This window comes from Musca autumnalis, unplaced genomic scaffold, assembly GCF_047663935.1.
Source record: "Musca autumnalis isolate F117 unplaced genomic scaffold, ASM4766393v1 scaffold_3, whole genome shotgun sequence".
Classification (NCBI taxonomy): Eukaryota; Metazoa; Arthropoda; class Insecta; order Diptera; family Muscidae; genus Musca; species Musca autumnalis.
This window is the reverse complement of record NW_027411866.1, coordinates 167,477,482-167,495,213: the sequence shown is the minus strand read 5'-3', so window position 1 is coordinate 167,495,213 and position 17,732 is coordinate 167,477,482. Positions and strand designations below refer to the sequence as shown.

General features: G+C 34.2%; 1 protein-coding gene across 3 annotated transcripts in view; it reads right to left on the bottom strand.

Annotated features, from left to right (window-relative positions):
* The window catches only part of LOC141396596 (GTPase-activating Rap/Ran-GAP domain-like protein 3), a 559,487-nt gene that overhangs the window by 47,932 nt on the left and 493,823 nt on the right, over positions 1-17,732 (bottom strand). For all 3 annotated transcript variants that reach the window (XM_073972169.1, XM_073972170.1, XM_073972171.1), the window contains 2 exons: positions 11,504-11,741; positions 10,515-10,613 (listed from right to left, as the gene is read on the bottom strand). In XM_073972169.1, coding sequence (XP_073828270.1) covers positions 10,515-10,613; positions 11,504-11,741 — 337 coding nt within the window. The remainder of the gene's footprint in view (positions 1-10,514; positions 10,614-11,503; positions 11,742-17,732) is intronic.

Sequence of the window (17,732 nt, the reverse complement as noted above, 5' to 3'; positions counted from 1 at the left end):
ATTTCTATTGATCCCTTTTCCTATTAAAGGAGTGAATAATATCTTCCGAATAAGCTATTATTTGTTCAAATCGGTTAATAAATTTATAAATTATAGTGGTTGATTCATACCAATACAATTACTTAGTACTTTAACTGTTTTTTTTTTTTTTTGTTCAATATTAATTTTGAAAATTATGAGAAATTCAATTTAAGTACAAAGTACTTGTATTGGTATGAAGCAACCGCTATAATTTAGCCATTTATTTACCGATTTGAACAAATAATAGCTTATTTCGCGGTCCAGTGGACTCTTTTGCTCAGTTCAATCCCAGGAATATGAAACGCGAAGGGCCCATTAAGGTTTTTCCCTACACACAAATCGCCCCGGCCTAATATATGTATGTATTCCTGTTTTATCCGTTCACTCAATGCCAAGTAGTACGAAATTTATTACTATTTAGTACGTTTTGGTATATATTTGTGAACATTTCCAAAACACCTCCTTACATGAATAAAATATCTCAACCGATATTATCATAACAATTATGAAAATTTTAACTTTATTCGTTCACGTAATACCAAATTGTACACTTTTAGTACCTTTTAGTACTTGCCGTAAACTTATTGTTCGAATTTCCAAAAAGTTTTTAATTCAACTATCTTGCACTCCGTCCGTGTCCCAATTTTCCGCTCAGAATTCTAGCTCTACTCGTTCGCCTAATACGAAAGGTAAATTTTTTGTGCATTTTAGTAGGTTGTTCTTACGAACACATCTACACTTCTATATGAACTCTCACTCAAGATTTCAAGATGCTATATTCATCCGTTTCCCCTCAACGTTGATTACCAGAAAGTCGTTCAAGTGGTACAAATTTTAATACATTTAAGTACTTTTCGTAACCCTTCTACTACGAATTTTCAAAAACCCACCCAAGACGACCACCTACGCCCCAAGACTAACCCTCACCCCAAATTTCAAGATCCGTTTCGACAACACTCGAACGGATAAACCGATTTAGTTTAAAGTTTGTGTATCGTAATATCTTGTCCAAATAGGCCTTATCGGTCCACTTTTTCCGGTACCTCCCCCACAAAAGTTCAACAATTATTGCTAGAACGCACAGTGGGAAAAAATACCGATCTAGCGTGCAGAAAATCAAAAAATGGACTTGAAGGAAACTGTGAAACGCTAGTACAGTATGAACTAGGGCGTTGACTGTACTCAACGACATATGTTATAATTAGAAATAGTTAGTCAGAACGGAATAACGGTTCATTTAAAATTGATATTTTTTACAATGTTAACGATGACTTTTTGTAGGTTTAAAATTGCGATAGACGTGTGAATTCTGTGAATATATTATTGCGGAATCTTTTGTATTTTTGATATACCGTAATGGTATTTAAATAAATTAAATAGTTTTGTAACCCATAAATTATTTTATTTTCGATGTTTCGGGGTAAATAAATGTAAGGCCCATTTTTTGTCTAAATTCTTCAATTAAAATAGGGTTTTGTATAAAAATTAGCGGAGTTTAGCTTTCATTATTTTTTTAATTTTTTATGTATCTTGTCTAGAATAATGTCTTAAATTCTGCGACATCCTGCGACTTTTGGTTTTATATAATTCGGCAGCTAATTTTTTTTTAAGTTCGGTTCAAATAATACTACTATTATGAGAAACATTTTGATAAATAAGATCAGATATCACTTGGTATTGATCACGGCATAGTAGATAAGAAATTACAAAATGAAAAATTCCGTCCTACGTTTCCAACGTTACGGTGGAAGTAGGAAAATTAATGCAGTTATCCGTCTCCAAACGAACTGTTAAATACAAGTTTTCATTACCAAAAAGTGCAGAATGGGGTGATTTCGAACTCTTATTACATCCTCCACCATAAATTATCTATATTCAAATCAGATTTCAGGCTTTTCGGTGATGTGGGTGAAATTTGAAAAATACCGAAAATCGGGAGGTACCGTCATATGGTACCAAATATCAAAAAAGGGACCTGTACCGAAAATTCTCTGTTGGAATACCCACAACGAAGACTAAATGCCAAATTTCAGCCATTTCAGTTGTATAACGCTAAAATCTTCAAAATTGTCAAAATCGGGTGTTACCTTCCAATGGGGCCTATATAAAAAAGTTGACCTGTACCAACAATTCTCTATCGGAATATTTTATACCCCAAAGGAAGACTAAATGCCAAATGTCAGCCATTTCGGTTGGATAATGCGGCTAAAATCATCAAAAGTACTTAAATCGGGAGGTACCGCCCTATTGGAGTTAGATCAAAAAATATATAAATAATACAAATAGGCCAATTATATCAATAAATAAAGTAAAATTTCTAATCTAAAGCTATTCTTATCATAGTTATGGATGAACACACAATAAAACGTCGACTTTTATTTTCTGCACGCTAGATCAAAATTTTGTCCACTGAATAACGGTGCTCACGATAATTCTCGAAGGGAGTAACAAAATTCATCATAACTTTGCACATGGCAATTTTACTTCCAGGCATCGACATGGACTAAATGGGTACACTCCTTCGTGTCGGTTCGTTTTGAAAATTTTTTGCAACAAGTTTTTCTTGAGGGCCGAATTTATACTTACTGAGATAATGGCCCAAAAGCTTAAAAAACCTGCCGGCACACGTAGTATAACCCTCTATTATCCATACTCGGATTATGTTCGAATATTTACTACATCGAGCCACTCTTTTGGGTACCTCCCACAGAAAGTTTGGAAAGAGTGCAGTTAAAGGGTTATATCCCTGTCGGCACAGCTGACTGATGGTTTCTTAGTTCTTAATCTAAACGTATTTCATTTATTCAATAACACTGTGCAACAAGGTTTCTGTGCGGTGGAAAATTCCTTTTGGAGATGAAAGCCCTTAGTGAGTATATTAAGAACCCAAAAGGAAATTTTCCCCATAGGTCAAGTTTCTGAGATATCGCGCGATTAATTTTTTGAATTTTCGCCTATGATGCTTGAGAAAATAGCTTTATATCTCTGTTTGCCGTTATTGTAGCTTCGTTTTAAGATTACATGTCTTCAGTCAAATCGAATGGCGAATCTGTTTGTAGAACATTTCATTCTCCTAACTCAATTCCTTTCATGTCCTTTTCGTCCATTCTTTCTTGAACCGTAGTAAAAGTACCACAAGATGAGATTTTACAGCATCCAAATATTCCACAAAAATATTGCTCAGAGAATTTTAGGTACGGTTCTCATTGACAACTAATCGATAATGTCAAGTTTTCATTGTTCTTTTTGACATTTACCCGGTTTTTGTTCAGAAAAAACCTATGTATTGTTTTTCTGTATATTCGTTTTTTGTTATGTATTGGTAGGTAGACATACTCATTGGTTATCGCTTATATTGACATCTGGGATGTATCTGAAATATTTACCATATATAGCTCTCGATATGGTAAACACGTTAATGACAAATTTTCTTGGAGAATAGATCCGGTTATCTAATATTTTGAACCGGATATAGCGATATAAAACCCGGATTTTATACCGATTTTAAGTAACCGATTAAGGTTATATGTATACCATTAGAAAGCTAATAAAATTGCCAATCAGGGAAAATAAATTTTTTGACAGCATCTTACCTGAGTTCGTTGCTAAAACAAAAAACCCGTATTCTTGAACCGTTTTTAAGGAAAAATATCACTGCGCATAAATATGCAGATCAAAGCTTGGTGGGTTAAATATTCTTTTTGCCGATGAAAGTGGATGAAGTTAATATTGTGAACCCGGAAAGACAGTTATGCCATAGGTCAAACTTCTGAGATATAGCGAAATGGAATTTATGTTACGGGTTTATTGTCGTGCTCTTAAAGTTCATCAAGAATGTATGCATCACGCCATAACTCAGAAGTTTGACCTATGGCATAACTGTCTTTCCGGGTTCACAATATTAACTTCATCCACTTTCATCGGCAAAAAGAATATTTAACCCACCAAGCTTTGATCTTCATATTTATGCGCAGTGATGTTTTTCCTTAAAAACGGTTCAAGAATACGGGTTTTTTGTTTTAGCATCGAACTCAGGTAAGATGCTGTCAAAAAATTTATTTTCCCTGATTGGCAATTTTATTAGCTTTCTAATGAATGGTAAACATATAACCTTAATCGGTTACTTAAAATCGGTACAAAATCCGGGTTTTATATCGCTATATCCGGTTCAAAATATTAGATAACCGGATCTATTCTCCAAGAAAATTTGTCATTAACGTGTTTAGCATATCGAGAGCTATATTATATATTTCAGATACATCCCAGATGTCAATATAAGCGATAACCAATGAGTATGTCTACCAACCAATACATAACAAAAAACGAATATACAGAAAAACAATACATAGGTTTTTTCTGAACAAAAACCGGGTAAATGTCAGAAAGGACAATGAAAACTTGACATTATCGATTAGTTGTCAATGAGAACCGTACCTAAAATTCTCTGAGCAATATTTTTGTGGAATATTTGGATGCTGTTAAATCTCATCTTGTGGTACTTTTACTACGGTTCAAGAAAGAAAGGACGAAAAGGACATGAAAGGAATTGAGTTATGAGAATGAAATGTTCTACAAACAGATTCGCCATTCGATTTGACTGAAGACATGTAATCTCAAAACGAAGCTACAATAACGGCAAACAGAGATATAAAGCTATTTTCTCAAGCATCATAGGCGAAAATTCAAAAAATTCATCGCGCGATATCTCAGAAACTTGACCTATGGGGAAAATTTCCTTTTGGGTTCTTAATATACTCACTAAGGGCTTTCATCTCCAAAAGGAATTTTCCACCGCACAGACCTTGAGTTGCAATTTGTGGCACAGTGTAATGGAAATTTGCCATTAAGGAATTTTTACGTATATCAAGGTGCGCTAAACGAAAAGTGCTTATACCGGGGAAGTTTCTGCTGATTCTGAAACTATAATGTTCATAGACGAGAAAAATAAAAAAAATCGACGGAGGGATTTTTAAATAAATCGAGGTCATAGGTCACATTTTTAAGATTTTCAGGCTTTCCGGATTTTGCTTGAAAACGTAAGTCCTATCGAAGTGAGTCTGAAGAAAATGTTATAGCTGTGAAAATTCTTTACAAATTTGACTTTTATGATTTTTTTCCTAGGTTTTACTATTTTGGACATATAGACGTTCAAATTGGGACATTGCACAGAGGCCAGTTTTCCGAAAAACCTGGCCAAAAATCGAAAAAAACAGTTGTATCAATTTACACTAAATATTGTTTATAGGAGTCTACTGCGTGTAGTTGTGCAAAAATATATAAGTTTATTGTTCAGTAAGTGGGTATAAAAGCAGGTCCAAGTGACCTTATTAAAAAACAAAAAATTCTCAATATTTATGTTGTTTATTAAAATCTTATAATATCCAAAATAAACAACGGTTTTATTTTTTTTGTAATTATAATGAAATAAATAATGTTCGTTTTTGTTGATGTTTTTAAGGTCAATTTTCACAAAAAGCGATGAAAATAGTTACGAGTAAGATCGAGTTGGACTGTGTAACATATCACTTCATAAAAAGGGACGAGTTTTTTTTACCAATTTCTATCGAAACATCCTGCACATAGTTGCACTTTTGGTTTTTATGTGACATTTTGTCTTGCAGGTATATACAGTAGAGTGGGGCGATTTGAACACCATCACGGGCGCCTGGAGTTTCTCATTCTTGAGATTGTACTGAGCAAAAAAGTCAACTAGACCATATGCCTTCGGTGAAAATCGAGCCCCCGGATTTTGACTTGAAGTTTTTTTTCAAGGATTTTTGGATATTTTGGCATATAACAACCAAACCATTGATATTTTCGATCCAACACGCACACAACAATTGTAGCCAAGACAATAATAAAGAACTCTCTAGTACATCGCAAAAGCATTGGGACGCTCCTTCAGGCAGTTATGGCCTCGAGAAGGTGCACATTTTTCGGAAAATATCGATAAATGACACTGTGCTACAAAATGGGACTCAAATTCAGTGGGTGGAAAATCCCTTTTGGAGATGAAAGCCCTTGGTGAGTGTACCAAGAACCCAAAAGGAAATTTTCACCATAGGTCAAGTTTCCGAGATATCGCGTGATTAACGGTTTAATTTTGGCCCCTTAATTTGCGAGAAAATAGCTTTATATCTCTGTTAAGCGTTATTGTAGCTTCATTTTGAGATTACATGTCTTCAGTCAAATCGAGTGGTGAATCTTTTTGTAGAATATTTCATCCCTCTAACTCAATTCCTTTCATGTCCTTTTCGTCCTTTATTTTTTGAACCATAGTAAAAGTACCACAAGATGAGATTTTACAGCATCCAAATATTCTACAAAAATGTTGCTCAGAAGATTTTAGGTACGGTTCTCATTGATGTCCAATCGATATTTCCCCGTTTTCATGGTCCTTTTTCACATTTACCTGTATTTTGTTGAGAAAACTATGTTTTGTTTTTATGTATATTCGTTATTGGTCTGTGGTACATCTGAAATACTTACCATAAATAGCTCTTGTAATGAAGAACACGTTAATAACAAATTTTTTTGAAGGATAGATCCGGTTATCTAAATTTTTGAACCGGATATTCTGATATCAAAACCGATTTTGGAACCGGTTTTAAGTAACCGATTAATCGTATATGTATATCATTGGAAAGCTAATAAAATGGTCAATCAAATGACAGCAAGTAGCTGATTACATGATTACAACTTTGTTGGTTCCGAATCTAGAACAAAAAAACCGCTTTCTTAAACCGATTTTGATGTAAAATATCACTGGGTTGAAAAATTCTTTTTGCCGATGAAAGTCGATTAAGATATTTTATAAATCTGTAAAGACAGTTATGCCATAGGTCAAACTTCTGAGTTATTGTGAGATGAATTTGTGTTATGTTGTTTTGTTATCATGCACTTAAAGTTCATCAAGAATAAATTAATTTCGCATTAACTCAGAAGTTTGAACCACGTCAACCCAGTGATATTTTACATCAAAATCGGTTTAAGAAAGCGGTTTTTCTGTTCTAGCATCGGAACCAAGAAAGTTGTAAGCAGCTACTTGCTGTCATTTGATTGACCATTTTATTAGCTTTCTAATGATATACATATACGATTAATCGGTTACTTAAAACCGGTTCCAAAATCGGTTTCGATATCAGAATATCCGGTTCAAAAATTTAGATAACCGAATCTATCCTTCAATAAAATTTGTTATTAACGTGTTCTTCATTACAAGAGCTATTTATGGTAAGTATTTCAGATGTACCACATACCAATAACGAATATACATAAAAACAAAACATAGTTTTCTCAACAAAATACAGGTAAATGTGAAAAAGGACCATGAAAACGGGGAAATATCGATTGGACATCAATGAGAACCGTACCTAAAATCTTCTGAGCAACATTTTTGTAGAATATTTGGATGCTGTAAAATCTCATCTTGTGGTACTTTTACTACGCACAGAGGGGAAATTTGTGTTAAAATTTAATCAAAAGCCCTAGAAAGCTCATTTATAGTCGGATTGATATAAAATTTTGCACAAAGCATATCTTCTGTACAAGGATTAATCCTATAGAAAATAATGAAAATCGGTCCAGATTTGGATGCAGCTTCCATATATATTCGCATCTGATATGAGATAAAAATGCACCAAAATCACTGAAATTTGACACATGCAACCTGAACTAGCCTAAAAAACATTGAGCCAATTTTCAAACAAATCGGTACAGATCTATATATAGTCCCATATACATATATTTCATTCCAAATTTTATTTTTTGAAACTTACTTAAATTAAATTTTTCTCAATTCACATGAGAAAAAGCGTGAATGTTTCTGAATAATGCAGGCATATTTGATAGGTGTTGGTTTAGTCTGATAAATAAGAGTCCCGGTTATAAGGCGGAACAAAATTTACTGTAAGTAAACCTTGCAATTCCATATAAAAATATTTCATATGTTAGTTGAGAAAATATAGATTTTTTCGGAATGGCGCAAATATGCGCAATTTTTTATGATTGAATCTGATATTTGAGACTCAAGCGCATAAAACATTAGAAGAAACTATGGTCGGGAAACGACGGGGAAATAGACTTTTTCACTATTGAAATTGTAGTAATCTTAAAAATTATCATAAAAAATTTTTATAAAGAGGATATGTATCAACATTATTAAAGAGCAAAGATGTAAAATCAATCTGAAAATTTTAAATGCTAATCTTGTTCGGACACTGTACAAAAACAATAAATCTTGAAAAATATAATTTTTTCGCGAAAATAATGTCATTTTAATGTTCACCTAATTTCTTAGTTTTCGAAAATTTACTTTTTGTTTTCAGTATGACTGAGTTCAATCGACTGCTGTATTGGATTGGTTAATCTTACAAAGTCGAGGATGGTTATAGCAAATGTAGAAAAGAGTCTGGTTGCCGTTTATCATCATTTTTATCATAAAAAACGATTTTCATATTTTGAGTTTTGAGCAACTTTAGGCCTATGTTTCCCCTCTGTGCTACGGTTCAAAAAATAAAGGACAAAAAGGACATGAAAGGAATTGAGTTAGAGGGATGAAATATTCTACAAAAAGATTCACCACTCGATTTGACTGAAGACATGTAATCTCAAAATGAAGCTACAATAACGCTTAACAGAGATATAAAGCTATTTTCTCGCAAATTAAGGGGCCAAAATTAAACCGTTAATCGCGCGATATCTCGGAAACTTGACCTATGGTGAAAATTTCCTTTTGGGTTCTTGGTACACTCACCAAGGGCTTTCATCTCCAAAAGGGATTTTCCACCCACTGAATTTGAGTCCCATTTTGTAGCACAGTGTCATTTATCGATATTTTCCGAAAAATGTGCACCTTCTCGAGGCCATAACTGCCTGAAGGAGCGTTCCAATGCTTTTGCGATGTACTAGAGAGTTCTTTATTATTGTCTTGGCTACAATTGTTGTGTGCGTGTTGGATCGAAAATATCAATGGTTTGGTTGTTATATGCCAAAATATCCAAAAATCCATGAAAAAAAAACTTCAAGTCAAAATCCGGGGGCTCGATTTTCACCGTAGACATATGGTCTAGTTGACTTTTTTGCTCGGTACAATCTCAAGAATCAGAAACTCCAGGCGCCCGATAACACTTTTTTCCTTCCATACAAATCGCCCCGGCCTAATATACAGATTTTCTTTCATTCAGAATGCCAGAATATAGTATGGGGTCACTTTCCGACGTTTGGTTATAATTTTGAGTTCTGATATATTCTATAGTAAAATTTTATGGCGAACAAATTTCTAGAATATTTTGGTCTGATCCGACCACATTTTCTAGGATATTTTAAAGGAAAGGGACTAAAAGGACCCCTTTTATGACTCGCTCAAGGGTTAATTTTTTTAAGAAAAATATTCCTCGCATTATTGTCAGTAAAGTATCCAAAGACATTATACACCTAAAGTGCAAGGATTCCAAGTGATCTAACTCAAATATTTCCAAAACTGTAGAAATGGTGCAAGCTTGCACCGCTATTTTAGTTTCTTGGTTTTTTGTCAAAATTGATACCGATATTTCCTTGGTATGTAGTGCAAATAGAGATTTCATTTCTTTGGTGACTTATAGTGAAATTTAGCTGAGAACATTTTTGTCCTTGATGCCGTTCTTCTAAAATGATGCTTTGTATGACAATTTTGCCAAAACCCACATGAACTACGACCTTAACCCTAAAATGTGTTTATAATTTTGCATATTTCTGGAGTTTAGGTAAGATATAGACTTTTGGTGTATTCTAGTACCTATACTAGAAATTGATGGCGAACAAATTTGTAGAATACTTTGATCTGATACGATCTCATTTTATATGAGAACGGACCAAAAAGACCCCTTTAATGGCCGTCTGAGGGTTAAAAATACGAAAATGAAATCAGCGACCCGAAAAACATAAGAACCTAAGGTTATGTCTAAATCCATTCATTTTTGGAGATTTGGCCAGTTTTTCGGAAAGTTGGCCTCTGTGCATTGCACTGACATTGTTTTACAAGCAGTCGATGGAGTAAGTGCATTTTCCCAGTATGAACTTCTATATCTCAAAAATGGTAAAATCTATGAAAAATCACAAAGGTCAATCGTGTAGAGAATTTTCACAGCTTCTACATTTTCTATAATCCCATTTCGATAGGACGTTTTCAAACAAGCTTCTGAAAACTTAACAAATCCTTAAAATGTGACCGTTAACCTTGATTTATTTTAAAATGTCTCCGGCGATTTTTTGTTTCTGATTTTGCTTATCTCTAAACACTGTAGTTTCAGAAACTGCAAAAACTTCCCAGGCACTTTTCGTTTAAAGTTAGTTAAGACGCAGCATGATTTACAATATCCTTTGGAATACACCAATTATGATTATTAAGTTTCCTGAACTAGTAAAACAAGCGCATTCCTTCCAAAACAATATGCAGCGGTAACTCTCATATACAGTATTTCACTGTGTTTTTTTATTCTAAACAACTTACTTACCTTTAACATCTAAACCACCACGAAAACGATCCCATCCTTTTAAGCGAACACGTTCACCCAACACATCTAAAAAGTCTTCAAAGTCTGGACTGGATTCCTCTGGAAGAAGAAAATTGTGAAAAGAAGCAAAACAAACAATGAAACACACCCACACACACGCAGGTCGATTAAAGGCTTCTTGATTATAACAACTACACTGAAGTATAAATAAAGAAATTCCTGCTTAGAAAATATTAAAGAAACATAAGGCAAAACAAAAGATTTCAGACAATGGAGTCCATAACAAAAGGGATACATTAATAATGCGCCAACAAGTAATATAACCTGTTTGAAAAGGGAATTGCTTCCATACTGTCATTGTGAATTTGAAATAAAAAATGAAAATTAAATTCTTGGCTTGAATAAAAGCCGTTTAGATCCAAAGGCATTAAGAAAAATCGTTTTAATTTAAACTCATTCATTGCTCATTTAAGGAACTTGTTTTGTCAAAGTCATTATATACGGATTTATAAAGGGGTTTCTTTTAAAATTTCATGATCGTTCAAAAAATAAAATTAAGGAAGTAAAAAATAACCACCCCCACGGAAACGAATAAACTGAATTTGATTTTTATATAAATTGACATTAAAAAGTAAATTAAAAAAATATAAAATTAAGGAAGTGAAAAATAACCAAACCCACGGAAAAGAATAATTTCAATTGGATTTTTACAAATTGGCATTAAATTGACTATTTTAAATTAGATAATATGAAATATTAGTTTCTGTCCATATTCGTTATGTGGTAGATACGGTTTAATTTAACAACAAAAAACTCTAAAAACGTAAATATTCCTACAAAATCCTTTCATCAATTTCCCAGAAAATACTTTTTTTAAATTTGTTCTTTTGAAACATTCCTCTCCATATGTATATTCATATGTACGCATGTATGAATCACTAACATTTAGTTGAAATAATCACCATCCAAAAACGTCTTCTTCTACTTACGATTACTTAACATCTCATCATCACAGCACTGTCCTGGCTTCATGTATACAACGCCAAATTTGAAATTAACTGAGCCCTCTTGCTCCTCCAGCAATAGTAAATCCTTTTGAATGTCAGCTGCAAAAATCTCCTTAGGATTTTTCATTGTCGATGCATCGATGCCACTGAAGTGTGTTAGGATTTGTTTAACAGTGAGTTTTTGATTGGCCTGATACGGCAATGCAATCTTTTGTGTACCCTAAAAATGGGAAAGAGGGCAAAAAGAATGAAAAAAAAAACGTTAGCAGTAGATCAAATAGGGAAAAACAACAAAAATAAAAATGACTGAACAAATGAGAAAACCATCAAAAATATATTAAGTACAATTGAAATGCTTTTTAAAAATGAAAAGTATGATAAAACACAAGAAATGTCTGAGTAAAAAAGCTTTTAAAATATGAATGTATTGTGGAATGTCCACAGATTAAAAGTGACACAAGAATGGACTTGGCGATTTAAATTGTCTTGGATAATAATGGTTTTCGTATTTTAAAAACTATTCCTATTAATTGCAGAAAATATTTGGAAGTCACCTAAGTCGAATAGTAAGGAAGTAATGTATAAAAGGGTGTTTCTGCATTACAAGTAATTGAAAAATTATACATTGCTAATTATACCCTCTACCATAAAATGGAGTGCATTATTAACTGTTTCCTTCCATTTGTTTCACATCGAAATATTCATGGGATATCCTATAAAATATTTATATTCTTGATCAGCATTAAACAATAAGTCCATATAACCATGTCCGTCCATCTGTTGAAATCAAGATGCAGTTCGCAATATTTAAGATAGAGCTTTTTTATTTGGTATAGATGTTTCTATTTCATTATCACACCAAAATGAATGAAATTTAGAATTTAGACTTCGTTGAGGTTACAACACTTTCCACCAGAAATTTGGCTATACATGTCCACATTTTCATATAGTCCCCATAGAAAGCTCGATTTTTGGTTTTTTTTAATGTCTTTAATGTTTGACATGTGTATAAACAAGTAAGAAAGTTTCTGTCAGCGGAGCCGACAGAGATATACCCTCAGCCACGTACCCGAAGAAAAAAGTTAACACAATACTTCTGTAGGTTTTTTAGCTGTTGGGAAAATTTTCCAGGATGGAAAGGGCCGCAAAAAACTACATGTTGCAACAAAATTCAGAATGATCTAAGACGAGTGCATTTTTCCAAACTTTGGGTAGGGTGTACCCATAGGAGTGATCCGATGTGGTACATATTCGGACCTAATACGAATCTGTAGGAAATATTTTTTTCTTTATTAGTCTATGGATATTTTCCTTACAGACTACATAATTAAATATGTTGTACTTAATTTTCTGAATTTAAATATATGACAATTTTACTTTTCAATTTACATAGTTTGAGCTGAATCGATTTCTCTCTTAAAGGGTTATTTTACACATTAGCCAGTTTAGGTGGTGCCGGTAGGATTTTCTGGACCTTTTTGGGTCATTATCTCAGGAAGTATGGACTTTCCCACGAAAAAAAATTACAACGTCGTAACAGGGGCCGCTAGTGCAACCTGCTGCGTCACAAATTAATAAGATCAGAGAGGAGCTAAGCTATGTATACTTTTTCCAAATTTTGTGTGGGAGGTACTCAAATGAGTGGACCGATATAGTCCATATTAGAACTCGATCTATGGACAAAATATTTAACCAAATATTTTAACCAAATATGTTGATCCGTTCGAGAGTTATCGTGCACTCCAACTACGACACATGGTATTATATGGGTTGTTTGCAGTTTTCGTGCTGATTTCAGAGGATATATGGACTTGCTCCTGAAAAAATTATATCGTCGTAATGGGGGTAGTGAATACAAGTGGCTGCAACAAAAATCAAAGCGATTCGAGAGCAGGCCTTAAACTGCACTTAAGCAAAATTTTGTGTGGGAGGTACCCGAAAGAGTGAATCAATAGGGTCCATATTGAAACCTCATCTATGTCTGGTAGAAATGTCACGATGTGCAAAGTATGGACTAATTCGGTTACTCCCTTCAAGAGTTATCGTGCGGACAATTTTTCCGAACATTTTTGAACTTTTGTGGGGGAGGTACCTGAAGGAGTGGACCGATATGGCCCATCTTCGAACTTAAATCAAATCTGGAGAAAATATTTCGATACCCAAAATTTGAACCGAATCGATTGATCCGTTAAAGAGTTATCGTGCGCACCAGCCAGCCAGACAGACAGACAGACAGACGGACGGACATTGCTAGATCGACTCAAAATTGTCTGAAACGGATATCGTACAAACATACTTGGGGTCTAAAACCATTATTTCGATGAGGCACATTTTTGGCCGTATCAAAGTGTAAATACCCTCTTTAGCCTAAATTCTGAGGGTATAAAAATGAATGTATTCTTCAAAATTAGACCTTTCGACGTAAGACTAATAAAACAAGTAAAAAAGTATCAGTCGGCTTTGCCGACAGAGATATACCCTCAGCCTGTGTATATTGAAACAATTTTTCCCAAAATACGTATGTATTTAGGGGATTTTAAAAGTTTTGGGCGTTTGAACCGACAAAAATGTTGATTAGGATTAAAGATCAAAAGTTCTGCGGAGGAGATACTAAAAGGAATGGATCGACATTGACCGTTGTGGAAGTGGATCTTCAGCCACAACATATGGTGCCATAGGGGGTTTTTACACTCTTCGGGATGTTTACTCAAGAAGTATGGACTTGCCCCTAAAAAAAATTTACCATCGTAATTGAGGATGCGAGTGCAAGTTGCTTCAACAAAAATCAAAGTGATTCGATATTAGGTCTTAAAGTGAACTTATCCGAAATGTTGTGTGGGAGGTACCGGAAGGGGTGGACAAATATAGTCCATATTTGAACGTGATCTATATCTTGTAGATATATTAGGATGTGTAAAGTATAGACCAATTCGGCCACTCCCTTCAAGAGTTACCGTACGAACAATTTTTGAACTTTTGTGGGGGAGGTACCTGAAGGAGTGGACCGATATGGCTTATCTTCAAACATAAACTATGTTTTGATAAAATATTACTAAGGCCATATTTTGGACCGAATCGGCAGATCCGTTCGAGAGTTGCGCTCCAACCACCTCACACGGTGTCATAGGGTTTTTTTTGCAAATTTCTCAGGAAGTATGGACTTGCCCTTAATGAAACTTGTACCGTCGTATGGAGGGCAGTGAATACAAGTTGCTGAAACAAAAATCAAAGCGATTCGAGAGATGGACCTAAACTGAACTTTTCCGAAATTTTGTGTGGGAGGTACCCGAAGGAGTGGACCTATTGAGACCATAGTGGAACCTCATCTATGTCTGGTAGAAGGTTCACGATGTGTAAAGTATGGAGCAGATCGGTTACTAACTTTAGGAGTTATCGTTCGCACAATTTTTCCGAACATTTTTGAACTTATGTGGGGAAGGTACCGGAAGGAGTGGACCGATATAACCCATCTTCGAACTTAAACTAAGTTTGGACAAAATATTACGAAAGCCAAAATTTCAACCGAATCGGTTCATCCGTTCGAAAGTTATCGTGCGCTCCAGCCAGCAGGACAGACAGACAGACGGACAGACAGACGGACGGACATGGCTAGATCGACTCCAAATTTTCTGAAACACATTTCGTCCAAACATACTTGGGGTCTAAAACCATTATTTCGATGAGGCACATTTTCATCGTATCAAAGTGTATATACCCTCCTTAGCCTAAAGGCTGAGGGTATAAAAATTGCGCTAAATCGCGATATATTAAGCATTTATTTTTACTTAAATATAATAAATGTATGCAAAACAAGTAAAAAAGTATCAGTCGGCTTTGTCGACAGAGATACACCCTCAGCCTATGTGAATTTAAACTTTCATCTACGGACAGATCGAATGTATTTAGGGTCTTTTCAGAATTTTGTGACCCTTTTTGGACATTTGAACTTGACGACAAAAATATGGATTAGGATTAAGTTTCAAAAGTGTTGGGGAGGAGGCACTTAAAGAAATGGACCGACTTGGTTCATAATGGAAGTGGATCTTATTTTGGGGGTCATATATTTTCGATATATATCGCGCCCAATATATCACCTTAAAATAGGATATGGTTCTATTTCTAATAGTCTTGTGCTTTTGAATTCCGACAAAAGTTTTAAATTTAACTCATTGTTATTCAAACAATTGAATTACAACAAAATATGGACTCAAGCTGAAATAAACACAAAGATGTAAAATTCTGCAGTCCAACAATAAAAAACGCCAACAACAATAATAGGCATCAGCACGGCCTTGTTGACCAATGCGTAATGCAAAAACAACTTTCTTGTTGTTTTTACCCCCGCTTATTGAAGCAACACTCCTATGTTCGTATTCTTTGCGAAGCAAAGACGACATAAAAACAGTGGTGGATATGAAATTCTTTAGTTCGACTCAAATTGTAGGGTAAACAGCTTTAGGGCCATACAGCAAATTTCTCATTTTATTTAATTTGCTAGATTGCTTTATTGACCGTTTTTCGATACAGAGTCGGCGAAAAAGGGAACTGATGAAGTTGTTTGGTGACAACTGAAACTATAGTATTCCCTACCCTTCGCCCGCAACTAATCAATTTCATATCCACTTTAAAAAATATTTTGTTGTTATTCAAACAATTGAATTACAACAAAATATGGACTCAAGCTGAAATAAACACAAAGATTTAACTCAGATTTTGAAAGGGTTTCCAAACACACATTATTTTGTGTAACATCTTCTGAGTAAATAAATTTTTGATGAGTTTCTACAGCTAGACACGTCTCTGTCGGCATTTCATATTCTGTCTCTGTAGTATCCGCAATTTCTTCATTAGAATTGCCTCCATCTAAAACTTCCAACATTATGTCGTCGTCATTATATGTGGCAGATGTGAAGACTTTGTCATCGATGACAACTAATTAATCAATATCTTCTACGTGTTGGGAGAAATTAGAATGAAGATAAATGTCTTCAGATTCGTTCAAAGGACCATTACAATCCCGCATGATGAAAACATTACCAATGCCAGAAGGCGTTAATTTGTTTCCATGATTCATCTAACAATAACACCGCACGTTCGTACTTTGATACTTTTCTATTCTTGCCAGGATAGTGAATATATATGTATACATCGTTAAAAGAATGTTATATCTATCCGCTGATTCTAAAATATTTCAAATTTGTTTTTATTTTCGCGGAAAATCAAGAAATAATGAAAAAATCTTAGAGTGAATTTAATTTATTCTAACTCAGAGCCCATATAAATCTCAAAAAAATAAATTTAAAATCTCTACAGCATCTAAACAAGCCAGGAAAATTGTGAGACCAAAATTTTAAAGATTGGTTTTTTAACCTAATTGTTGGAATATTATTTCAAAAATATATTTTTTGGTTTAATACGAAAAATTGGAGAAACAGTTTTAGGAGTTATTCTACTATTTCGCTAAATTTCCATGCAAAGCCTGAAGTATTTTTCTAAAACTTCTTCAAGGAAAATAGTTTGTCATCTTGAAAGTATATTTGCTTAGTGTGGTTAGCAATAAAATTAGGAAGTACAGAGTAATATTGAAATTACAATCAAAGAAAAAACATAGAAGTTAAAAACCCTATAATTCGCGAATCCGTTTAAATCAGTTGAGGTGCATGTGCTTTTCGGATACAGGGAGTCCATGACTATCAATATGCATGGATTTTCCCATGTTTCATTCAGCGGCCAAAGTGTGCCATCAGTTGCATCTTACTATTCGAAAAACCTTCAAGTGGGCAAAAAATACGCGACGTGCATATGATTATAAGGTGCATCCGATTTCAATGGCCGCCTATTAAAAATACGTCAATGTAAATTATTTTAGACAGATTCGTCAAGAACTGCGGATGTGCCACCACATTCTATTTGGGGATAAATAGGGATATTACTCCTGAATCTTTGTAATTTCTGACACACCTTTTTGGCAAATATTAAAATCGCGTATAAAGGATTACATTTATGTAAAAATAATCAAAGAAAATCGTGGTTCAATTCGCGGAATTGTCAAAATATATTTTTCCAGATTTTCCTACTTTCAAGGTATCTATATCCGGCGTTTTAGTGGATGGATTCGAACCCGGAAGGGCTTATTAGATCCGGCACGTAAAAAACTAAAATCACGCGGGGTTCAGGGGTACCTGTACGACAGTTGTAAATTTTAAAAATG